This window comes from Apteryx mantelli, chromosome 14 (genome assembly GCF_036417845.1).
Source record: "Apteryx mantelli isolate bAptMan1 chromosome 14, bAptMan1.hap1, whole genome shotgun sequence".
NCBI lineage: Eukaryota > Metazoa > Chordata > Aves > Apterygiformes > Apterygidae > Apteryx > Apteryx mantelli.
In genome coordinates, this window is record NC_089991.1 from 6014738 (window position 1) to 6041473 (window position 26736).

A 26736-nucleotide genomic window follows, 5' to 3' on the forward strand; every position below is an offset into this window, starting at 1 on the left:
TGAGTCTGGGACTCCTATTTGGGAAAACATTTTATTATGGGAGCTATTAAGAAACTTTGTCTTTTTCTTGTGATGTACAGTGCAGTGCAATCTCCTGAATGTACGAGGATGAAGAGAACAGCAGTAAAGCAGGAACAAGAGGAAGAGCAGAAACCACAGGTACTTTTGGGTTTACATGCATATTCATGAAATGCCCTGTTCAGTCAGGGATGTCTTTGTATTTTTAGTGTCTCAGAGCAACAACAGCTTCTTTACGTTCTGTAGATTTGTAGTTGTTGAAAGTCTCTCCTACAGATAAAACTGAACAAAAAAAGATCCACACTGCTGAGCCTTTTTTTTATTATTATTATTAGACACTCACATTACAAAATTTAGAAACCATAGACAGTTCAGGCAAACTGTTAAAACACAGTATAAATTAAGGTTTTTTAATATATAAATTCTATACATAGGTAAGTTAGCTCAAACATGACTGACAAAAGGATTTCATAACAATCTTACCACAACTGTATAAAAAGGCATGGGAGTAGGATGGGCACTATAATCATGAATGCAGGTTAAGACATTTTCCACAACAGCTATAAAGCGTAACAATGACCATGCTATTTTTGCGGTGTTTATGTGGGGTACAGTATGCATGTTACCATTAACATTTTGCAAGGTCTATGTACAGTCACAAAATCATAATAGCCACTTTCAAGTAACCTTACTCTTTTCTGTCTGTGCAATTAATAAAGTGTCAATATTTGTTGGAGGACTTCTAATTAAGCAAAGCTATATGTTTTGAGTATTATGGATGGTGTAGTGATTTCAATTTGTCCTGAAAAAGCTATTCATAATATAAAATAGTTTAATTTAAAGAAAAAGATACAGGAAAACCACTGCCCCTCATTACTAAGGCTCACGTGATCAGTGTCTACCAGTCTTTAAATCCATATTTCTTTTATTTCTCATCTTGACTCATACTTAAAAATTCACTTATAATTCAGTTCCCATTTTTCTAAGCACAGTTGTAAAAACGAGTTGTACCAGCAGAAATGTAAAACTAAAATTTTGATAACATTATAGGGTTTATTTTTGGAATGTACACACTCCCCAGGTGACCTGGGACATGTCATTCAAACTCTGTATTTCTCTATCTGAAAATAAGGATAGTGCTACTTACCCATTTTACTCTATGCTTTTAGGTCTGTGAATAAATGTTTCAGTAATATGTTTTTGGGAGTTTGCGTATAAGACAGCTGGAACTGTCACATTTCATAGAACTTGCTAAAAGCGCAAAAAATCTTAAAAATCTTATTTCTCACCTTTATAAATTGATGAATACTTGGTAAGAGTTAAGAGTTCTGAAACCTAGAAGCTGATTTATTTTTCCATCAGTGTTGCATACTAGCACTTCTATTTCTTTTTACAGACTGACTCCTAAGGGAAATAATTGCACATCTGTAAGAATCATATCTTCAAATGCTTAAATTTAATAGCTGTGTGCTTGTATCTTTCACTAAGTTTTAAAAATTAGGAGGATTCAATTGAAACAATTTCTTCTAGTTCAAGGTGAGGACATATGGTAGGTGATAACCCAACTTGGGCTGCTATGGAAACGCAGATGATGTCAACTGTCCAGGCTATAACCCCAGTTTTCTCAGCTGTGTTTACCTGTGTGCCAAGAATCAAGGAACCATCATATGCTTAGTTATTTCAGAAAGAATGGAATTTTAGAAGCATAATTAAGTAATTAAAGCAGTGATGTAATACTGACCAGTTACAGTTCACTGAGGAAGTCATTTTTCTCTGGAGGGAACCTGGACTTTGGAATTTTCTGGACAGCAATCCATTAAAATGGCTGTGCACATTTTAGGAGGGAGTTTCCTGTCCAAATATTTTACTTACAGGAGTTCTGATCTCTGAACTTTATAGTCTTCTGCATTCAAGAAGGCCTGGGAACATTGTTCTATTGCAATATTAGTCTGGGCTGGCAGTTTGAGGGCCACAGGGATGAAAGGGGAAGGACTCCCTATATTATATTCTGACAACTCTGGGGTATGATTATAGAGCCAGCATGTGGCAGAGAACTTGAAAAATGTCCCTCTAGCATTTTGCAAGAGCTGTTTATGGAGGAAAATATCACCTCTGTGGAGGGAAAGACATCAGGTGGAGAGATAGCGGTCTAAGCCACCCTGAATTTACAGCATTGCAGTCTGAGTCTGGCCACAGTGCAAGGCAGAGGATATAGACAGGAGTTACTCATCCTCAGCTTTTTTCAGTAACTGAGGTTATAGCCTGAGTTTCAGTGTCTTGCACTTGTGTAGAGTGCATGAATCATACAAGCTATTAGCTTTTAATATATATCTTGCATAATAAATAAAAATGCAAGATGTGATGCATTATACAAGCATGAACTTATTGTATTCAGTATTTCTGCATATCTGAAAATAGATAAGAGCTCTATTTTTAGAAGAATAGTAAGAAAGAAATGCAAAATGGATTAGCCTCCAGATTGGTTCCATTAAAAAAAAAAAGGTAACCTGCTTACTGGCTCATCTGCTCGGCGTGGGGACTGGCTCTCTACACTAAACAACACTAAAGCAAAAGTATTGATACAGCTTTCTGCATCAATATTTCACTGTATTCTCTCCTGGCTTGGTCTGCCTAGCTGCCATTGATATTAATGGCAATAGCATATGCACAGGTATCTTCTTCCATTCTGCTGCCATGCAGTGAAATAGGAAAGTTAACAACCATCAAGATATTTTCCATATTTTTTTAAGTACTTATTTTTCCTTGCTGCTTAGATCTTCCAATCTCTGTCAACTAAGTAAAAAAGTCTCCACTGTTTCCATTCCTCTAGAAGAACCCCTTTTAGTTCAAAGAATTTTCTCATAATTATTCTGCTGGATGGAGGAGGAAGCACACTTTGCCTCAGGTGAGCTTCCAGGAACTTCCTGCCTTTCAAAAGGGATGTGTCCTAGCTTAGGCAACCTAAGGGACCAGGCTCAGATAGGAATTTGCATGTCAGGTTTGTGCAGGATTGTCTAATCTCCTCTGTATCACCATGTTATTATAAATGCTGCCATACAGACACCAGATAGGTCTGTGTTGTTACCCATTCACATTCTGCATCAACTACTGAGGTAATTTCACTCAACAGATAACCCTAAAAAGGACAGAAGAAAAGAAAGTTTTTGGCCCCCAATTGAGCCTCTTCCATGTTTCCTTGTCACCTCCTAATTCCATTCTGTGATTACAATGGAACTCATCAGTTCGAAATCAAGAGGAGTTTAATTTCCAATGAAGGACACTCCTGAGACAGTAAGGCTAATTTCTACCAGTCTAAAAAGAGAAAAAAAATTCTTAAACCTTTTGAAGGTCAAATTCTGCTCTCAGACACATGATTTAATTCACAGGACCAAATGCAGTCTTTCAGTTTGCTGCTGAAATTTCAACAATGTTAAAGAAAACGTTTGCCAAGGCTGAATTTTCACCCTATGAAGTGCACCTGCCTATCTGAGAGTTGCACCTGGCTCAAAAGAAAGGCCAAGGACTATACCAGTTGCCAATGTAATTTAATCCCTATGAATAACTTTAAACTGTTCTGCAGTTACTAGTTGCTGGACTGCTCCAAAGCCTGTCAAAACCAATTGGAGTCTTTCCTCTAGCATGTCTCTGTACTTCAGATTAGTCTCTCTCTCTCCGTGGAACCCAGTCATTGTTAGGCCAGATAATATTAACTGTGTAATATTTTTACACTGATATGCCTAACCATATCTTTTCTACTAACAGATATTCTTTTTGACAACTGCAATTACATATTCAGTAATCTGAGCTCTGTTCTAAACTGGATTTACAGGCATGTGCAAACCAGTTCTCACGTGCTTTAATAAAAGGCGTATAAACCATTGCAAGAAAACATGATAAAGTAACCAGGGTATCAGTAATGGACAGGCTTGATTTTAAGTGGGTGACTATCTTATCACTACTGATCACATAATAAAATATTTTCAAGATGAGAAGAATATCTGAACGTTTAAGTTGTTTGAAGTGCCGTAGCAGCTGTGTCCACGCTTTGTTACAGCGCAGTCTCAGAAGTGGTCGAGAGTGCGGTTCTCCCCCAGGTCTGCATGTTCTCTATCCATGCGGGGAGCTCCCAGCCAGCTGTATGACACTAGTGTGTCACTTGCCTAAGAGAGGGATAATGATATGCTAATCGCAGTGTACTCGGGTACATGGGGTTCTTGTGTGCTAGACTCACTTCAAGGGTTTTTGCCAGTATGAAAAGAAATCTGATCTGGAGGTCGGCCTGCAGTCAGTCAAGCCACACCTGGCAGACCTATGCTTAACCATCCATCCACCTTTAATTAGCTCATGCGACTGATGCTGATGTAAAATTGAGAGCATGGTTTTCAGATTATGCACCTTTTGAAAGGCATTGAGCAAGTTCATCTACTGACTTCAACCCAAGCTGAAGGCACAAGAGTTTCATCATTATTTTTCACTGGGCTTTGGATCCAGCCCCATGCTGCAGAATGGCATCCTCAAGAAATAAAAAAGCATGGTTTTTGCAACTCCTCTAATCACACTAGAGGAGGTGCAGAAGAAGTGGTATTTGGTTTTCTCTTAAATATTGCCATGTGCACAGAAGTTACGTTAATGCAGCTGAAAGGCTCCGTATTATATATTCACATTTTACTAGCTTAGGGTTTTGATACTACACTACAGAACTATAGCTCTAGTTTCGCTCTGTTCTCTGTGTAGCATTAGCTCAAGCAGTTGTCAAGGAGGCAAATCCACTGAAAACAGTGGAGTTAGAAAGCCATGACATTACCATCAGTAAGCTGTCTAGATGTTAGTCTAATGACTACATGGCTTACAGTGGCTAGAGCTTGGTGTTAAGTGATACTGCTTTCTTTTATACATGGTAAGAGTTCTTTTCATGTTACTAGCAAAAGAAAAGTTAATTATTGGAGGTTTTTTTCTCATTTTGTATCTTGTGTAATGTTAACACAAGACTGTTGGAAGAAATCCATTCCCCAAATTGTCATCCTTTATTTTCAGTTGTATTCTCACTTTGTTAAACCTGCCAGTGAAGAAAGGCTCTAACCACTCTCCTGTCTTCTGGAGTTGTCCTCTCTAGTTAGGCCAGATAGGAATTACAAATGAAACTGACAGCTGTGATTTAAGGCTTGACCTTGTTTCTATTTAAATCAATGGGATTTTGGCCACTGAATTATGTAAAGACAAGCCACGATTCCTAAAGCCCAATTTTAGAAGGCCCTGTCTTCTCACTTTAAGCTGTTTTGTGCACTCATCTCCAAGTCATCTTGCAAGGTGCAGTCATCATCTCTGAAAATCAAATACTAAGGATCTGTATGCCACGTATCTCTATAAAACAATGATTGCCTCGGTATTCATTGAGAGGTAAGGGTGTTCAGCACCTCTGAAAAAAGTCTGTTTAAATGTGTAACTACATAAAGGCTTAAAGATAATTTGGTGCTTTTGAAAGTCTCACTATGCCCTTAATACCTCTGTAAATCTGACCTTTATGCTCCCATTTTAAGCACTGAGGTTTGAGAGTTTTGGAGTATGAAAGTGGTTCAGTTTGCAGCAGTGACAAACTTTATGAGATCTAATTTAAATCATACTAATAAAATTGTCTGAATTCATGGAAGGTGCCAAAGAATGTAAAGTATTTTCATGGGAAATCACATTTGAATTCATGTTCCGAGTGTTCCAGTCTCAGCTGTCCCAGCCTCCTTTGGCTCATTAAAAAAGGAGTGAGGATTTGCATTTCAAAAAGCAGTTTTTAAGAAAGGGCCCATCTACCTACATTGGATTTCAGATAAATAAAAAACCATTTCCTCCATGAAGTCACATTGTGCCAGTTAAAAAGATGTAGACATTAAGAAAAAATGACCATTTAGACCACAAAAAAATGACACACATAAGCCTTAGCATTGTTATAGATATGTTTATAGTTATTGCTCTGGATTTGGTTGGAATTTAACAAGCTTTTAATGGCATCATTTTGGAAATGGTTCTGCTTAAAGGAATGGCTGTGTGTGTACCTTTCTCTGTATAGCTCATGTACAAAAATTAACAAGCAGCTTATCAACACCATCCTTACACTTCGTTCTTCCATACACAGGCTTGAGTAAATGGATGACATTTTTATGTTCCCCTGGCTGGAACTCATGCTCTGATAGACTTATATGAAAAGGAGAATGGAAGCTCTGCCTCAAGCCCCTATGCATGCACATCTAGAAGTGGTCCTGCTCATCTCAAATGGCAGAACTGACAAGTACAAGAGCAGCATATTCCTGGTGGCCATGATCCAGACTGCACAGGCCTTCACAGATCAAAACGCAACAGAAGAACTGCATTACAGACACTACCAAGCTTTAGTATTTCACACAGAGCATGTCTCAGGCAGCTGTACCCTGGATCACCTCAATAGTCTGAGTTGTCCTCAAACACTAGCTCGCTAATGCCACACATTTCAACAACTCACTCAGGCACAGAAAACTGTTGTAAGGTCTGGCAGTGGGAAGGAATAGTCCCAGTTTCTGGCTGAACGCATAGGCCAACACAGCTAAGTTTTGTGATTAGCTTCACTTTTCAAAACACTACAGCCATTTGGACTTACTCTCTATTGAAATAAAGCTATTAATGATTTCAAAGAAAGGGCTGTGTCTTCTATTGTAGACAGAGAAAGACTGGAACATCTGAAAGGCCAGCATCAAGTCATTAATAAAATGCTGAGTTTAGTTTCACGTGGCATTAGGTTTCACTTAAGCTTTTGGTGGTCTTTTCTAGGGCAGGTGGGAGCAGTCCTTCCACATACAAACAATTAGTCTACTGTTAGGGCTTAGTTTTGAATCTAATATCCACATAGTCCATTGTAATTTAATATATGTGTTAAGATAGCACCACGACCATTGTACAAGTATAAACACAGACATAGTTCCTACTTCATATTATCTGTAAAGAAGTGGTGAATATGGTTTAGACACTAAAAATAAGAAAGAAAAAAAATGGTTATCTGCTCATGAATGACAAATTCTTTAGCTTAGTGCATTGGTTTCTAGAATGATACCCTTTGTCTTTTTTAAACCATACCATATAGTTCCCAAACTTAGAGCTATTATCTCCCCCTTCCTATTCTCTAGCATCATGTTGCAAAATAAACAGGACTGTATTAACTGGAACCTGATAGATTTTTTTTACATGATAATGCAATTTCTTTTTCTTTGAGTGTGATAAAGCCCTCTAAAGAACACATATCTCAGTATCAACCAAATTAGGGAATACACTACATACATTAACTAGAAGTGAGCTGAGTCTGGAGCCATTTTCTTCTTCAGCTTCAGATGTGGTAGGGGGGTCTTTAAGCAATACCATCTGCACTCTATGCCCTCCTCAAATCTGCCAAGATTCACAGTAAGAAAAGCAACAACAGTGGTGGGAAGAAGAACTAAGCACTAATCAAACTTCAAATTGTTCTCTGTAAAAATTCATGGGATTTGTACGACTCTCCCATGCTGATGAGATCTTTATGTGATGTGTGTATATATTTATATTTATATATATACATATATATGAGCGAGTGATATGAGTTTCATCCGCTGGAAGCTTATACTTGTTGCAGTCAGTGCATTGTTCAACAAGGCTGGGGGACTGCTGATGTAAGATTAAGTCCTTCTTTCTTCATACAGCAATTAACCAGATTGCTGCTTTGTCTGATTTAATTTTATAATCCTCAGAGGGTTTAAAGAGATCTGAAGCACCTGCTTCTAAAATAAGCATGTATATTTTTTGCTTTCTTTTTTTTTTAATACTTTTTCATTCTTTTTTGCAGTACCATTGTTCTCCATGCTCCTGGTTTTCTTATGTTTTCCTTCAGAGGCAAGCGTTACAGTGATCCTGATGCAGTTCGGGCACAGCCACAAATAGTCTGTCCTTCCTCTGTCTCCTAGTTAGAAAAGCATCATTGTGCACACAGTTCTGTTGATTTCAGTGGATGAATCCAGTTCATCCGTCATGTTAGGCAGTCAAAAAACCAACAAAAACCCAAACAAAACAAATTGTCTAAATCCCAAACAGGCATCTTTGGAATCAGTAGTGCAAAATGTTTACGGATTTTTTTCCTTGACCTACTGCAATAACCTCTTAGTCTTCAAGTCTTTCCTAAAATAGTGGATCTGCAAATTTAAAACATAAGAACAATGATAAGAAAGCAACTGTAAAAGTTTTTTTTTTTAAACCACTGCTTTTATTTTTGACTCTCTTTGGATTTTCTTTTACACCAAACATCTTTATGGTACCCTTATAAAGACATGTAAACTGTGGGAAGATCCAATTAACCTTGGACATTTTTCATCTACACCAGGCTTCTTTTGCATGGGTAAAGAATTGTAAAAATGCACTAGTGTAGGGGTTTCTTTAAATGGTGGATAATTTGAGATGAAGATTAGATTTTATTAGTGCAGCCCCAGCTCTGTAAATTAGTTACAAATTGAAAAGACCTCCATCAGAGGTCACATTTTAAGTGCCAGCACTTTACAAGCTTCAGGCCCAGTTAAGAGATTCCCTGACCATCAGTGCAGCACTTTGGCGGTACTTTAGAAGCGAGCTGATAAAATGAGTGGTTACCTTAAGGATTTCCACCTGTCTTTTTCAGTTTGGTTTTCTGGACTTTCACTTTCATAGGAAGCCAGGTACAAACCTGGAAAAGATGAAGATGTGTTATTTCAGCATATCTCTGTGGTGTCTTGTAGGTCCTATGCATTTTGTCTGTTCTTGCTACTGTACCACACAAGAAATTGAACTTTTTAAAACTTCATGGTCCATCAGGTAGCTGGTAGTGAGTAGGACACTCATGTTCAAAACATTTCTGCCTTTGGAAATCTGTTATGCTAATCCTGATGGAACAGTAAACGAGCCCAGAGTTGAAGATGTTAGTATGAATTTGTTACAACAATATTAAACAGTTAAATGGTCTCTGATTTTGAATAGAGATCTGCACCTATTTATTCCATCACAATACTGCTACCAAGGGTGTTATCAGAACATAAAAAAAAAGAGAGAGAGAGGACTGACAGCTAAACAAACTCTTTTACATTAAGAATCTTCCTGTCGCTTAACACAATTTAATCTTCCTCAGCAATCTTTCCAAGGCATTAAGGGACACGGTATCTTAAAAGGATACAAACCACCCCTCAAGATAAGAATGAGTTACAGAAGCCAGAACAGGAACACAGGAGTAGAAAATAGTTTTTTTTTTCTTCCTTGAAAAACTTTGCACTGTATGCTGCATTTTACGATGCCAAAATCTGTCTAGGCTGTAGAGTCTCCTCTGCATAAGCTGGAAGTGCATTAACATCTCACTGTCTTTACAGACTTTTTAAAAGCAGGTGGTGATTTGTGTTCACACACATTTCCTCATTTGATTATTTAGTTATGCTTTATTCTTTAATGCTAGAATCAGTACTCAGTATTCAAATCAGTGCTATAATTCAAGAGCATTTTTATATTTAAGAGTTGGCCTGCTATTCCTCCACATTGTGACTAGCACAGTACAGCTGTATTTTGCATAACAGTGCTGCATCTCTCTTTAGTATGTTCTCTCATTTTTTATTCAGGGCAGATCTTCCTGAACTGCTCTTCCCTCTGGCTACCAGGAGAGTTGTGATTTCTGCAGAGGGCGTCTCATGAAAGCAGTATGAATATGGTGCAGCATGTGGGGGAGAGAAACTGTGAACACTACTTCTGAGATACCCCTGACTTTCACTGTCTGCTCTTCAAGAGCCTAAATACAGAACAAATGCCCTGCCTGTCTCCTTTCAATATATAGTACTTCAATCACATTAATTATTCCATTTTGGCAGTCATTTCTCTTGGGATTTAGGCAGGATTTTTGAGACCGCATGTTGTCTTCTGAAGTAGTCTATGAAATAAAAACTGTCTGGTCTGATTAACTTGAACGAGTACAGAAAACTGCCTATAGAATCAAAAGGAAAAATAAATCCAACACCAGTTTAGCTTATGGGAACATAGCTTTAGACAATTTCTGTGTGTGACATGATATACCAAGAGGCAACTGATATCTGCCCATATGAAATGATGCAGTCTGACATGCTGGCTATTAAACTGAAACAGAAAACAGGACAGATAATAAAAAGACAATCAGAGAAATGATTTCAAAACAGGGCTTTCATTAGCTACAGTTTAAATTAATTACTAGAAAAGGTTTTTCTTAAAAATTATTTTCTGTAGATAACATTTCTTTGCTGCTGTGAAGGAGGTCAGCTACTACCCCTGCCCTAAGCTCTGTTGGTTGAAGAGATGACAGTGTTGGTTTGCAGAAGAGATTAGGCCTGGCTCCATCAATCACAGAATGAGTTTGGCTAGAGGACAAGTGACATCCATAGCAGTCCATGACATGGTTGTGTGTGGCCTCTTTCCGTGACTACAAAAATAGGGCCATCACAGCAACTTACTAGACAGTGCCTCACAGAGAAGTTACGGACAAGAAAAAAGCAACCAGCCAGCAGCTTCATGAGCCAGAAGGTAGTATTTGCATATGGATAGAGTGAGGACAAACAAGCTGCGAGACAGGAAAGCTACAGATGAACTTAGACTGGTCAGTGACAGAGATCACCAGAGCATGGATCAGGGTGTTAATGAGTAGCGATGAAGAGACCTATTTTCAGTGATTAGAGTTTGTACAGGGTCTTACCATCCTCAGTAAAAATGGGAGCAGTATGCAAGTAGTGGATGATATTAGGGTCCTGTTCAAAGGGACATTCCACTTGCTTCCAGGTTATAAATTCTCCTACTTGCTTAGCCAGTTCCAGAAATTTCTGTAAACATAAAACCATTCCATCAAGTTACAGTGAGATCATGTCACTAAAACAGCTGCATCTGAGCAGATCAGGATCCAGGATCCCTAATGCCAGCTACAGGGATATTAGGGAAAAGCAACCTTGTATAGTTTTAGATGGGTGCCTTTTCCTAGTTCATTTACAAGAGAAAGAGGCAGGAAAGGGTGTGCTGCATTTCTTCTTACAGGCAGTCTCAGTTTGTACTTGAAAAAAAAATGCATCCATGAACAAGTTATGGGTTACACATACGTACTTGAGAGCAGAGGGCATAAACTTTGATGGAACAGGAAGGAGCAGAATTTAATATAAATACATAAAGCAGATTGAATCCAACTCCTTGCCGCTCCTTGCCTTCAAACAGAAAACACGCATGGCAGAAGTGTTCTGATATAATTTAAGGGGATGCCGAGCTCAATATCCTATGCATTACTCACTATCTCACAATGCCAATAACTAAAGGAGAAGTTTAATGTAACCAACAAAAGACACACTGAAGAAGTAATTTACAAAAAATCTGAGAGCTGAAAAACTGTTTTCTCATTGACACTGGGCAGTTCTTTTGGAAGTCCCTCATCTCTGTCCTTCCACAGAAATACAAGAAAGTAGCAATTGCAATGCACAACACAATATAAAAAGTCTGGGTGCCTGCACATTGCAGTTAGCAACAAGTAGCACTAGAGTAAACCCATCCTCTCCGGCACAGAACTGGGATTATGCAGGATACGTGACTAATACTACCTAGTGCCATGCCTGCAGGGAGGATATAAGTCCTTCTAGGGGAGTTAATGGAAATTCTTTCATGTAAAACTTACAGGCAGGAAATAACACACTGATCCTTACACCAACAGCATGACTTTTACCCCATGAACACCGTGATTCTGTGTTCTGTATATAAAATCAGCTCATATTCTAAATTTCTCTAATGACTGCAACTAATTTTTGTCTTTATAAAAAATGAGAAAGGGCTAAAAATGCAGCTAAAGTATAAAGCATTTTATATTGACTTGTTTATTTGTGTATATAGGGAAAACATAGTTTTTCTTGTTTTCTGAAGAAGTCATTTCCTCCTCCAAGCCATTATGTATAATCATTTATACTGCTGACACTACATTTCTATCAGCCAACCCACATGAAGCAAGTTAGGATCTGCCATTCACTCAACATTTGAAAACCCCTCAGTTTGGTTTTTGATCTGCTTGTAATGTTTATATAAAATATACTTTTTTTTAAGACATTCTAGGATTGGTTTAACCTTCAAGCACAGTCACTCAAGACTGCCTGTTTTGACATATCCGGTCTTTGCCGGTCTGCACTGAAATTACAGGCAAGTGGTCTTAGATAGTGCTGTCAGAATGGGATAGATAAAAACATTTTTCAGATCTTACTTCAAAGTTGACATGTCCATTTGGAAGGCGATTAGCACATCCTTCATTCAAAAAATAAATGTCTTTGATCAATAGGCTGAAGAAGGGGATCACAATCTGTAAAGAGAAATGGCATAACTATTATCTTTCCAGCTCAGTATTTTCTCTGCATGAAAGAAGAACTCAATCAGGAGAGAAGAGAAAAAAGAAACATTAACTTTTCAGTGTGCTGTGCACTTAAAAAGCAGTATAGTGATAGGCAAGCAAAAGGGCAGCAGGGTACAGAGACACCTTCAGCAATCAGGAGATGACTGTACTCTGGAATAAATAGGCTCTGAGCACAATGGCAGGTAAGATGACTAAGAAAATACTAGTAACCCAGTTTCTTAACTCTCAGTATATCAGTAGTATCACTGAGCATAGAAAGAACAAAATTAAACTGCAGACCTTTCCTCTCTCTGTTGGGGTCTTTATCAGTAAAGACGTTGAATAGACAAATCAAGCAATTTAAAAACATTTGGGAACCAAAGAACAGCAAGGGAGGAAATACTTAGCACAGATACAGTTAGGTGACCACTATTGTCCCAGAACAAGGAAAGATGGAATAATAAAATTTGGTGGCCAAGGACTTATCTACAGACACAGTTTATCACCAGGAACAGTTGCATTTTCAACAGCTCCATTCATGGCTTTCTCTTGAGGCATGAAACTGCCTTTGTAGCAGCTGTTTAGTACAACCTGCTTCTCCAAATTAACCTGTAGAGGGTAGGGTTGAAAATACACAGTTTATTGAAAGGAGAGTGCCAACAGTAGGCAGAGAGATCTGAAAATAAGCCCTGGGCATCATCCGGGGCAAACTGGCATATTTTATTGATCCTTCTCTTTAACCTATCAGAGTCAGATCTTGATTTGCTATAGAAAACGTCTACTTCAGCGCTAAGGTAAAACTCTTGAAATTAATGGAATTGCAGCAGGCATAAATTCGATGCCAGATGTGCTACAGCAGAAAGTAGTGGCCGCGCTCCTGAAGTGCATCCCCAGCAGTTCAGCAGAGTGCCAGGGCACAGCAGACTTCCTCCGAGCCCTCTCGTGACACAGCTCTGAGTTGTGAGAACGTGAAGGACCAAGCCATGACAACGCTGACCTCCAGTAAGGGTTCTGGGACCCGATGTTCAGATCTGAGTCTTCACGACTCCTCTGCAGCAGCACTGTGATAGAAAAAGGCTGCATGGAGGGTTTGAGCACCCAGATCTGTGAGCATTTTCCTGCAGCAGCCATCTCTGTCTTTTAAGCCAGTAAGCACAGACATAATCACCATGAACGGATAGGAAAGCACATCATGTTGCAGAGTTTCCAAATGTTTCCGCTGGCCTACTGTAAATTAACTGAACTGTAGCTTGTTAAGTGTGCACCACAGTTCAAGTGCCTTCACGGCATGCAAGGCTGGCCAAGGGAGCTGCTGACAACAAAGCAATCGTTCAGTTAAGTACTTAATGTCCTACAGTTATTCCATCTCATGCTGAACATCAGCTGAAACGGTATCTGAAATGGACCTAGAACAGGGCGGCAGCTGCTATTTTTCAGTCTGTGGCCTTCATGTTGCAACAGCGAGTGCAAGCAACTCACACATGCTAAAACACTGATTGAGGGAAGGCCTCGTCAAGCCGCTGCCTGCTTTTGCTGTGAAAATGGAAGCCAATTTCTCCTTCAGCTAAAATACTACACGTAGGGAACTGCTAAAGATTTGCATTTCTGCTGGCTTTTTTATGGGACAGCTATAGACAAACTCTCTGATGTCAGTACAACAGCCATAAAAGGCTGGACTGACACTCCAGGAGCTACTGGCATTATCCTGGTACACCACACTGATATAATAAAGAAATGGGGACAAAGCAAACTCAGTATTTTGGACCTAACCCCACAAAGTGCTGGGCCCTCCTATCAGAGTCAGGTGGGGTGATTTCTAGTCACGAGCTGAGCCAAATGTGTTTCAGGGCTCATTTTTATATCATCCAAACTAGATGAATCAACCTGAGGTAAAGAATGCAATTCAGTATATGGTTTGTTTTCTACCAAAAATGCTGATACCCAGTAACCATTATGGCAGCGGTCTTACAAAGTGGAAAGATATTCACAGAGAGCTGGAGCCAGATACTGATCACCAGCTAGGAATTGCTGCCAGGTTCTGCCTAATGTTTTTGTGCAGGTCCATGTGAGCTTGTTCTGCCCTGCTCCACGCTGCCTGGGAGCTAGGTCACCATAATTAGTGGTACTAAACATAAACTAAAAGCCTTGCTGAGAGGGAAGGTATATTAATGTGGGCTCCATGCCATGTTAATAGAGCTACAAAGCCACCAGTCAGCTCAGAACATGGGTAGAGCTTGTTCTCATCCGCATCCAAAAGGCAGCAAAGACATCCCCTAGGACACCAATTCTCTGCACATATTTCCATAGGATTTCTGTCTTTGGGTCATCATTTATCTCCCCAATAAAAGTATGTCACTCTGCCTGTTTTGTTTCCCAAATTTCTGTAGTAAAGGCAACAAAAGTGGATATAGCTGCACTTTAATGCTGGCTTTAATCCAGGCACTTTGCTAGCATAAAATCTGGGCTAATGCCAGAAACTCATATTTCACTCCCTTTTGATTGCCCACCCTGAACCACCCAACTCACCCGCACGCTGGAGGACAACTGCCTCCTGCAGAACGAAGGAAGCTAATGAGATCAGGCATGTTCTTCTCCATGGCGTCAGACAGCAACAACACACAGTACCGCACTGTACACGCTCCCAACATTTCAAAGCCATTCAGAGAAACGGCATTAGCACAGTGCAGTGTTTCCCAGTGGAATGACTTAATTTGGGGGATGACACAGGTCAGCTGCCCGCATAGATAAAGGCAGCCTTAATTCCTGCCAAATACACTCCTCTGAATTCTGCATGAAACAACCCTTTTTCTTTACCAGTTCTCTCACTCTGCACTATGGTAGCTTTATTTCTGCCGCTGTATTGCAGTCTCGCAGCTTGGAGAGCTGCATGGCAATGCCTTCCTAGAAGCCTGCTCGTGAACAAATACAAATATCCTAGTTGTGCCGTTTACACACAGGCAGAAAGGCTGGATTGTGGTGGTGCCCAAGTGCGGCTGGTTCATCCCGTCTCTCCCTGAGGATGTCATTTAGCCCCCAAGCTGTGCCTCTGTTTAAGTGCTGTACAAAACTCAGCAGCCAAGGTAGCAGCCCTAAGGAAAAAAGGAAGTAACGTTTCTGGTGAAGTTGCCAGTTAAATATTAGCTCCTCCAAGCTAAAAGCAGTTTGTCTTCCTGCAAGACATAAGCCATGGCGCAATCTGTCGGTCTGTGACGAGCGCTCCTTCCAGAGCTCCTTCCTTCTCCAGCGGGTGGACAGGGCCCCGCAGCCTCCATGTGTGCTTTGTGGTGGCCACTTGTCGAGAAGGGGGTGGAGGAGGTTGGGATCTCAAACTGTTATAAGCCTGACCCAATTTGAAAATAAATATTTTGCTTCAAAAGGTAAGCTTTGCTCATAGCTTGTCACGAAACAAGGTAACATTTTAGATCAAAAAAGTGGTCATGTTCTTACAATTTTATTCATTCCAGTAAAATAAACAAGTAGGAATCTTGCTTATAATAAGCAACAAAATTTCTTAATTCCTAAAGCACAAATTACAGGTTCTGCTGTATCTGGCACTGTAATATACCCAGCATGATTAGCTACTAAGTCATACGTTTGAACATTTTCTTAAGCTAATATGTTATGTACACAAAGGAAACAGAGCATGGGCTTTTTAATGTAAAATAGATTCCTTTCAATCTAGTAACCTCTTTGCCCTTAGTCTTAACTAGCTGGGGTAGAGAAATGACAGAGATTGCTAACTTCCACAGGAAATTAAATCAAACAATAAAGCAGCTGGCTCAAATATGAGATTGTCACAGAAGAACTAGATTGCAGAAGCATCTCAGAATGACAAGTCCTAGCTGCAGCATGCGAGAGTTAAAAGAATTTCTCTGCTGCTCATAAACATCCAAACCATCATCTCCTCTTTGCCTAGAAAAGTGTTTTTCAGAACAACTCTGTGCACTCCCATCAGAGCTGAGTCAGCCCGTGACCAGATTCTGATCTTGTTTTGCTGTAATGCTGTGAGTTTTCATTCACTTCAGCAGATTTACATCAAATTTACAGTAGTATGAGATCAGCATCTGGGCTGCCTCTTCTAGCAAATGAACATTCAATTCTGTATTATGCTTGTGGATGCAGTATCTACTTTTCCTTAGTTTTGTTCTGTGCAGAGGTTGCCCATTTACAGCTACATGCAATTACAATGTTAAAAACAAACTTAATCTCATAAAAGAAAAAAGAGAACCAAATAGAGAAATAAAAAAGAAAATGAACAAGAAACACACCAGGGCACAAACAATGCAAGATCCTGCACCAAAATCTGATCAATCTGATCTATTCCCATATCAGAGACATCTCAGAAAGATACATATCTGCCATAAACACTGATAGAACACTTCAATTCTTGCTCAGCAAGATGGCAACAACCAAAGGAAATGAAAATTCATAAGGGCAGAATTTCACCCAGATCTGCTGCAATGGGGTCAGACTAAACTTGTTGGTGTGACTTGCGGTAAGTCATCTTTCCCTAACATAAGTGGAGAACCACCCCATCATCTCCGAGTGCTGCACCCTTTGCTCCCTATCTCAAATCACACACTACACAATACGGACTTGTCTGCACAGAGACGCTGGCTGGCACAGTTGTAACAAAATCGCCCTTCCACCCGGGCCTGCCGGGTTGATGCTCCATACCAAAATAAAAGTCATTTTAGTCTGGAATACATCTTCCACCTGGAAGCTGTTTGGTTCATCAATCTAGACAAAGTGAATTTTCAAGGGATGCTTGCACCAAAGAAGTCCTCCCTGCTGTGTGTCCCCCTGCCTCACTCCCCAGCATCTGAGGAGCAAGCCCACAAAAGCTCTGTGATCCATTTCAGACTCCCCTTGGCCGCAGACTGACATTTCTGATCCAATTCAGCAGTGCACTAGCCTTGGCCCCGGGGAAGCAGGAGAGCTGTTCATGCAAAGCACTCGCATCAAGTGCTTCAGTTGTTGACCCCAGCAGTGATGCTCCCCTCCCCATCCGTTGGGAGGCCCAGGAGCTGGGGTCACACCTACCTTCTCCCTGTTGCTGTGGGCAGTGAGGGATCTGTGAGCAGCCCCCCGCAGTGCTGTCCTGTAGTTATAGAAGTTACCAGTAGGGTCCATCTGGTGCTAGATCCACAAAAGAAGACACTTCGGTTAGAAAGTGAACTGTGTGCTCCAAAGACAGCTTTACCCATAGCTTTCCAAACCCTAACAGAGCCTAGCCTGCATCTTTGGAAAACCACCACATGCAAAAACCAGACGTGTGATCCACAGATACAATGAAAGCTCTAGAGGCACAGGCTGTGTTTGTTCGTACCTTTGATTTTATATTAATAAATGACTGAGCTTTTATTTGGAGAACAATTTATTTGTAGAATGAGGTGACTTACTTGGATTACAGGAGGACTGCACATTTTATATATGCCAAATCCTGGTTCTCTCAATAACAAAACCCAACCAACCGGATCCAATTCTTTGAATAGGTGGTGCAAAAATGTGCCCCCTAACCTCTGCTGATAGCAAGCCAAATTCCAGGGGGAAGGAGGGTCAGTCACTAGCAGTACTGCATAGCTGTACTTCCACGTAGCTAACAAACTCCCAAAGTCACGCATCCCTTTTGATCTTGTTCTATGTCCCAGGTAAAGCTTGGGAGCTTTACACTCACCATTGCGTCCATGGCCAAAGATAGCATATTACAAGGCAGAATCAGTGCTGTGAATGTGCCCTTCATAATATATTTTGTGTAGAATACACCTGTTTCTGACCTGTCCTCTCCAAGCCATTCCTCATTTTCTTTTAGTTTCTGAACTGTTTATCACTTTTTTTTTTTGCTATATGTTTCAGTGCTCCGATTCCCCTCTGCATATCAGCAGCTTTCCACACTACCCGCTAGGCACCGGCAGCCAGAATCTGGCCCTCTGCCTGTGAAACATGTCTACAAGCATCTCATACCTGCATAGCAATGTGAAAATTCACAAACAACAAAAAAAGTTGTTTGTTTGTTTGTTTTTTACCTCGAGAATGAAAAATTTGGCTGTTTTCACTTTTGACCAAGTCTTCTTTAGCCTGGAAACTGGACTCATGTTCATTCCAGCTATAGGAAGGAAGAAGAAAAAGGACAGTGGGTGCAATTCAGATTTTCCCTTTTCATCCACGATAGACGATGGAGAACTCTGTTGAGAAGCAGTACTTACAAATGATTGCCATCAGCGAATTAAAATTCCCTATGTTAAAACACTCTCGGGCGACGTCGATGAAGAACTCTATGACTTGTGCTCGCTGTTTCTTTTTTGCAGGCTGCAAATTAAAAAAAAAAAAGCTGTAACAAGAATATGCAGAATTGGAGGGCATCTCCAGTATTTGTTCCACACAAGTGGGCTCATCACCATGGACTTTCCTAAGGGCAGGATTTCCTGCCCATATAACAGCAGCTTCTTTGTCCCAGGAAGACTTTGTTTCACTGCATTAAACCCCTTCTGCTGTTCTGGGCCTTTTAAGAAGAAGGTCAGGCCAAGTGGTAGTTTGCATTTTCAAACCACATGTTCACTGTGCTGGAACACCCCACCTTTCCAAAGAAGTTCTCCAAATAGCAATGCTTTTGAGCCATAGGCAATCTGGGCTGCTCATCCCATTACTATTTCTCCCTTGCACATCCTTTTCAAAGGAGAAAACATTCAGTTCATTTTGATGGGGTCAAGTTAAAAAAAAAAGAAACAACTAAAACCATTACCAAGTTAAAAAACCCCTAGTCACAACTACAGGAACAGACAACAGGACAAAGAGCCATGCAATGGAAATTCACCTGCAGAGCAAAGCTTTAGGCGGACAGATAACAAATATTGCTCCACTAGAATCTTTTCCAGTAGAACTCACACGGGCTAATTCAAGGCTTTTTTTCCTCTATTTTTCCCTGCAGGGTTCATTAGTCCACACTGTGCTCCTACTACATCAAGAGAACCATGTATCCCCTGCGTGTCGCCAGCTCTGTTTCGCAATATGCTTATCATTTATCAGGTTGCTTCTGCGAGTGAGATATTACTAAAACTTACTGCCTGATGCTTGGCTAGGTTATAAGAAATAATCCCCAGGTTTGCTTATTAACATACCATCTCCAACTGGCACTTCAAGCATGTGGTAAAACACGGCCACATACATTTTACTTACCATGCAAATTTCTGTTGCTACAAGATAGCAGAGTCTATTGAACCATTTCACATAGGCCTCAAGGTTACTTGTCTTCTTCTGTTCACTGAAACAAGTCTGGGGGAGGAAAAAGGACAGAGAGACATTTAACTTGCAGTTAGCTGTCTGAGTGCTACGATACATGCTACGCAATGGTAATCACTTTGTCACATCTCTCTGACGCACTTGGAGGATGGTGCATTAAGGGCAGAGTTCAGAAAGTCAGTGGGCAGGTGGGTGGCTGGTGGATGGCTCTAGCTGAGTATGTCACTATGCAATTCATGTCAGCAGATGGAAAACAGCCCCGTTTTGCCTGCAGCAAGTGTTCACCAATGCACTGCGCACTGATCCTTGCTCAGTGGGATATTAACAGGCACTGCAGGATCCACAGAGCAACAACAATATGCAGAAAAATTAAATAGGACAAGCACAATCTTCCGCAACACGTTCACCTGGAACCTTCCATTCCAGGACCTTCTTCATGTTAGTAAATACAATCACCCGCAGCCCCTTTCTGGAGGGGAGAGTCCATAATTTAGTGAGGTGAACAGGAGGAGAGCAAGAGACAGTTATAATTGCTTCTTTGTGGGAAAAAATTATTTCCCTTGTTCTCTTGAGCATTCAGGATAATTCGCTCTCTGCTGACGGCTCTGTCTTGCCGGCTGCTCTGGAAACAGCCACTTACGCGCGTGAGAAACTTCGTCAGAAAGGGCCATTATAAGAAGTGCATTCTCCACTTTCTATACAGAATTATATATAAATTCCCACAACTGACACAGGCTGTGGGAGCAGATATTTGGCTGAACTCTTCCAGTTCCTTTGACTTCAACAGATAATTTGACTTCAGTGGAGGTATGGCAGTTCACACAGCCTAAAGATGTTGCTCAGGATCATGAGAATTCGAGTTCCTTTCCCAGACCTAAATTCTGAGAAAGTCCTAGGACTCACTGTTCTCTAGATTTCACGTGATTTATTTAAACATTCATTAACATCCACTAGAGGGTATCAGAGAATACTGAATTTTTCTTTTATTAAGATGAGCATTTCCCAGAGCTGCCATAAATATGTGCCACTAAGAAGAAAATCACAGTGCGTGAACACAGATTCATTAATGGCAATAAGAATGCCCGTATTACATAAGTTAAATACCTAAAAGCCTTTAAGGAATGTGGACTAATATGATTCCCAAAGTAACTGAAAAAAATATATTCATCTATGATTCTGTAGACAGGTGTTCAGAAACAGAAATCACAGAAATCATGAGGAAAGTCTTAACAAGCCTAAAATTCCTAGCTACTTTAAGACTAAATTACATATTCAATAGGAAAAATGCATTTTGAAAGCATCTCAAAAGTAACTATCAGCAAGTAATACATGAATATCAAACCAAGCAAAAGAAACCCAAACCATCCCCAGCCTATCAACAGCCATTGCTTTTCTTGCTCTCTGTGATACTTCTCATTCCCTGTTACAGCAAAAAAACTACACGAAACTTAGACTTTGCTCTGAACACAGTATTTCCATCATAACACTGCTGTCCTCTGCCAGGGCATAGAAACCACAGCTAATGCCACAAAACTTGTGAAGAATGTGCCCATTTAAAGTTGAACCTGACTGCTTTTTAAAGTTTAAGCTTTATAAATGGCAACAGTAATCTCCGCGGGTCAGGGCATGACCGGTCACTCTGCGTAAGGGCTGGGAAGGTTTGTGCTGCTCTGCCAGGTCCCACGTGATCTCTCAGCATAACACACCGTAGTGCAGAGGTTCTTCTCAGTCATTGCTGGGACTCCCCAACAGCCTGGCAGAAGGGAGAGAAAAGCTCCAGACTACCTCTACTTTCATCAGCCTTGCTGACTTTAGCCCCAATAACTGAGTCATGCCATGCCTTGTCGTAGTTTTTGCTTTACTACGTAGGTCCTTATTAGGGGGAAGATATTGCCTTCGACTTCAAAGGCAATACAGTGATGCATCCCTTGCTCTTGCCTCTGCTCTTTTCCCTGTTATTAAGGACTCCAATGAAGTCACAAGTGTGGTACTCATTTGCATTTGAAGAACCTGCATAACTATATATTCCTGTCATATTTTGAAAAATCTCTTATTTATCTTGGTCTATTGAGATGATTTGCTCAGATATCCCAACCTGCCATTATTTTCAGGCTCCCTGCCTTTCTTTCAGGCTCTCTGCTCTAGTCCTTCCTGTCCACCCTAGCTGATGTTTCCTTACATTTACTTTGTAACCTTAATTTCTCTTTACATCTTGATATTCCTCTGTGCCGGCACTGTGCTTGAAATTACAGATATAGCTATTGCCAGATGATGCACACAGCCATGGTGCATACCTCAGTTTATCACTGCACATTTCCTTCTTCCTCTCAGCATCCCTCCCCGCCATGGCTTTAGCCAATTTGATTTCACTCACTGCTGCTTCTCCTCCCATTTTTCCAAAATTCAGTCAAATTCAGTGCCTTCATTTGATCCCTTTCATTTCACTTGCAACAGAGATGATGACTTCCTGAGACACTTGTCCTTTTTCAGTTGTCCCTCATGTTCACAGCAGGTTGCTGAAGTCTCATGAAGGCTGGTTTGTCCTTTTCACTGTGTAACATTCCCAAGCAAAGATTTATGAAGACCAGCGTAGGGGGTAGTGGTTGATGGGTGTCTGAGAGCAACTACGAGGTAGTATGCTCAACTTCACCTGTTAAACTTCTTAGCTGTGACCTCTTCTTGTTGCTAGCAACCTCATCCTCCTAGGTACACCAGACATGATGGCATAGAGGTGATAGGAAAATGCAAAGCTTGTGTGCTGTAAGGATCAAGAAACACTAAGACTAGTTGCTGCCTTGTAGCCAAGAGCACATGCCACCCATGAAGTCATTTCTTGAAGTTCGTTAAGTGACTCATTAAGCTCATTAATTGTGACTCTCCTTGACAGAAGTGGCTGGCTGAAGGATATAGCAGCTACAGGGTCTCTTCTAGATGTGCCAGGCTGGTAACCAGCACAGGGATAGTCAGAGGGCTGCAGCAACCAATAAATCACTCATTGTGAGGGTGGCTCACTCTCACCATGGACAGTCCAGCAGCTCCACATGGGAGCCCATGACTCCTCCTCCAGCCTCTCCTCTTCCTTCTCCTAGCAGTAGGAGACTGCAGGAGCTGTTCCTGGGCACCATGACATTGGAAACCAGCCGAGTTTCTGCTTTTTCAAGTGGCAGAAGAATGATTTTATTGTCATTAAATCTGAGTGGAAAATGCTTAACTGCAAGTTCCTAGATTCTATCTAAAAAGAGATGATTTTTAGTCCATCTTTGATACACTGGTAACTCCTATGGAGACAGCAAAATTACTACAGGTATCAAAAAGAGACAGAATTCTTCTCGCCCCAGGACTCTTGACTAAAATTTGACTTGTGTTGGCTAAGCTGATAATAAATGTCATTTTCTCAGTGATCAAAAGCTCCAACAGTAATATTTTTCATTAAGAAAGTCTCCTTAATACACATCTAAGCCCAAGAAAGCATTTTCCTCAACACACATTTCTGTGAAGTTCTTTACTAATAATGACAATTATTTTTATGGCACTCAGAGCTTTCTTATTTCTGACACACCTTAGATATCTGAGGGTTCCTTCCTAAAGGATGTGATCAATGCTCAGAATACCTGAAACAACAGCTCTGCCCACTCCCAGCCAAGTGCAGAATTTCCAGAATTCCAGTGAGAGGAGAGAGCCCAGTGTTGCACTTTTTATCCATCCATCCATCCATCCATTTCTTCATCAATACAAATTATTCTCTTTGGACAGGACTAAAAACAGAGGTCTTTCTGTTATTTTCAGCATCTAAAGATGAAATTCTGCCATTGATGCATGATCTCTGTGGGAGCCCATATGCAGTTCTGCGAATGAATTTTCCACCCTTTCTTTTCTGACAGTATGTGAAATCTCAGACTCTCACTCTCTGGCCAGGAATCATTTTTCCTTATTGAGGCACTCACTGAAGTGCTGCTTCAAATCCCACTGGAATCAGTGGAAAGGCTCCAACTGGCTTCTCTGGACTTTGGATGAAGCCCTGATCAGGCACTCCATCCCCTACAGCGCTTTGGGTCAAAAGCTATTGTGTAGAGAGAGAAGAGTACGTTGATTCATGACGCACTGACTCATTACTGTGGTGTCTGGGCACACACTATGGGCATTACATCATGTCCAAAGTCTTTACGCCTTCATCACTGGGAACAGATATTCCCTGGTTCTTTACAGCCACAAGCCATCTGCCCTGATCAAAACACGTTAGGAGGAACGAGCAAGAGGCCAGGATATCGGGATGCTGGCCGTCTCCGGCTGGGACATATTCTCATCAGGAAGGAATGGCAATGACCTGCCAATGAGAGAGCTCTACCAAAGGTCCTGTCCCTGCTGCGAGAATATAGATGTCTGCCAGTGGGTCTGGTCCTGCTTGACATGTGCCCCAGGCCCTGTTCTTTTGGATCTCATTAGGTCAGTTCATCTGGAACAAACACAGTTATTGCAGGAGATATTTTGCATGCAGTCAAATCATACCTTGGTGCCATCCAAAGGGTCTTTATGTACAAACGCCTGCACAAATTCCTCAGGTCCAATGTGACTTAGCCTTTCCTTTTAGAGGGGAAAAAAGAGAGAGACAGCAAGAATGAGAAAGTACCCCAGAATCTCTTCTGTTTCTCTTGGTAAGACATTCCCGTTATCTGTCAGCTTTGAAAGGGTGTTACTGAACTGGTAGACAGCCAACTAGCACCAGACATTAAAATTCATAAGAGCAATCAGAGTTATTTCAGCAGAAAGAGGAGAATGAGAATAAAAATGTCGCATTACTGACAAGCCACAGTAAGAGCCCTCTCCACTGCACAGAGAGAAAGGTGCAGGATGCACAAAGTCCCATCTGGGAGTCAGGAGACCTCAGTTCTGCGCTTAGTGCTGCCATAGACCTGCTGTGGTCTAGCATCTCTCAATAGCTTTGTTTCCCAGCTGTTAAAATGGCAGTAATGCTGTGATCTGGTAACCATAGCAATCACTAGCTCCTCTGCACACACAGTGCTCTGACCCTACCTCCCTACCCAATGAAGCTCAGGTGGTGCCCTGGGGTACTGGCTCTGTGCCACTGAGGAAGGAAGGCATTAAAGATGCATGTGCTTACATTAGAGGCATTAGTTACATAGTAGTGTCCCAGGCACTACCCAAAAAAACAGTAAATAAAGAATACATAAGGGACAGTCCATCTCCACCAGCTCCTGAACAAAGCTGGCAGTCTCAGTCATGCCTCTGGGCGCTGTTCAGGAAGGACAGTGGTTATATTCCTCCACATCAAGAGGAAAGGACCACAGATGGGTTGCAGACTAAAAATAAGCTGGCATTTGTGATCCTGCCTCTATGGGAGCTCCCTTCGGTTCCCCAAAGAACTAAGTTTGCTGACAAAAGAGGGAAGGAAGTTCCTGATACTGTTTTGTGAAAGGTTTGTTTGGCATTGGCCCTGCAGCCCTGGAGGAGCTGAGCAGCTCTCCAGTGCTTCTGGAACATACGGTCATGGCAGCGAAGCTGTCCTTGACCCGACGGCTAACTTCTTTGCCACCGTGGTAAACTGCTTCCACTGCACCCCAGCTATTTCTCTGAGACTTGACATCTATCATATTGATAGATCTCGAAACTGTTGAGAAAAAACATGACGTGAGCTATGGTATTTTACAGCAGTTAGCATCGTGATTAATTATACTGAGTCTGGCTGCTGCTGAGCCTATTTAGCCTATTTCTTAATGAACTAGGCCCTCAGGGCCACATTTTCATATACACGCCTTAACTCCTTTTGAGTTCTGCTTCTGCCCATCAGCACAATTCAGTTGATGCTATGAAAAGGGGAGAGAAGATCACTTCCATCTTCTGCGAACAGAAGAAGCTAGTGCTAGTGATTGAGCTATTGGTGGGGCAGCACAGCCGGTAAAAGCTCAATGGTCTGGGAGCCAGAAGATGGGCACCAGTTATCCCTGCCCTGGGTCTTGGGCCTTTCACGTCTCATCTGTACATCTCTTTCCCCAGCCTGTGACAGTAATACTATGGTCTGCAAAATGCTTTGGAAGGCCCCTCATGAAAGCTGAGCTGTTAGTATGATCCCACTGGGTTACTAGATGTCAAAGGTGGTATTTTTAAGGAAGCGGTATGTCACTTCAACTCCCCATTTAGCAGTTCAGTTCCCTGAGACACGCTTATTAGAAGCAAGTACTTCCGAAAGATTACAGGCCTCCAAGATATGCCAGAGGAGATATTTTGGAACTCATACAGCCCAATCTTAAGACACTCAAGCAACAATAAAATCAATGGCAGTTTTACTTAAGTGGACACTTTATGGCTACTCTTATGGTATTTCTCTTGGCTTCTCACCTTGACACTCTGATAACAGTACAGAACTCTTACTAAAAAATAACTGTTATTAAATAAATAGCAAGTAATTCTTACTGACAAATCAGCACTAGACAGTTTCAGTGCAGAGTAATTGGTGCACAAGGTGCAATACGTGAAAGAGAAGACAGAGCACTGAGTATAGTAAAGTGGAACGAAAACCTCTGGCTGCATCACGGTTTCAAGAGTGCAGTTTGGTCACAGGGACTCTCCCCCTAGAGGGTAGTTGTATTGTGGAGGAAAAGAAAAACAAGAAAAAACTCCAGGCAAAAGGAGCTGTACTATCTAGCTTAAGCGATATAAAACTAAGAGTGCCAAAGCTGCATGTTCTCAAAACAAACCATGACCCTAAATCAGGGGTTTCTGAGCTATTCCAATTCTTGAGAAACAGAATATGAACTACTTTCAGAATTTCCAAAGCTAATTCAATGATATTCACTCCAATCTACAGTCCAGGCTTTCATTTAATGTTGTTTTTTTTTCCCAGTCTTCCTCTCAAAAATGAACAGTGTCTACTGGAGGACAGGCAGTGGGAAATTGTTAGAGCACTGAGACAGCAGCAGTAAGGTCGTGTACTCTTCCGTGGACCTCCGGGTCTATATGGAGGACCTGATAGTGGGAGAAGAATTATGTGCAACACAACATTGTCAAAGGTGTTGGCACTGAACTGGAGCAATTACCATCAAAAGCCTGTTTGAGAATGAGCTACCATTCAAGGAGAGAAACAGCAGAACTTT

General features: G+C 41.1%; 1 protein-coding gene across 1 annotated transcript in view; it reads right to left on the reverse strand.

Annotated features, from left to right (window-relative positions):
- Window positions 1-8642: 8642 nt before the first annotated feature.
- Window positions 8643-26736, reverse strand: part of RASGEF1C (RasGEF domain family member 1C) — a 76487-nt gene continuing 58393 nt past the window's right edge. Inside the window, exons 6-13 of the mRNA XM_067304741.1 lie at window positions 24134-24208; window positions 19565-19660; window positions 18595-18697; window positions 18415-18494; window positions 17432-17527; window positions 12263-12358; window positions 10733-10856; window positions 8643-8719 (exon numbers count right to left, since the gene is read on the reverse strand). Of these exons, the coding sequence (XP_067160842.1) occupies window positions 8643-8719; window positions 10733-10856; window positions 12263-12358; window positions 17432-17527; window positions 18415-18494; window positions 18595-18697; window positions 19565-19660; window positions 24134-24208 (747 nt within the window). The remainder of the gene's footprint in view (window positions 8720-10732; window positions 10857-12262; window positions 12359-17431; window positions 17528-18414; window positions 18495-18594; window positions 18698-19564; window positions 19661-24133; window positions 24209-26736) is intronic.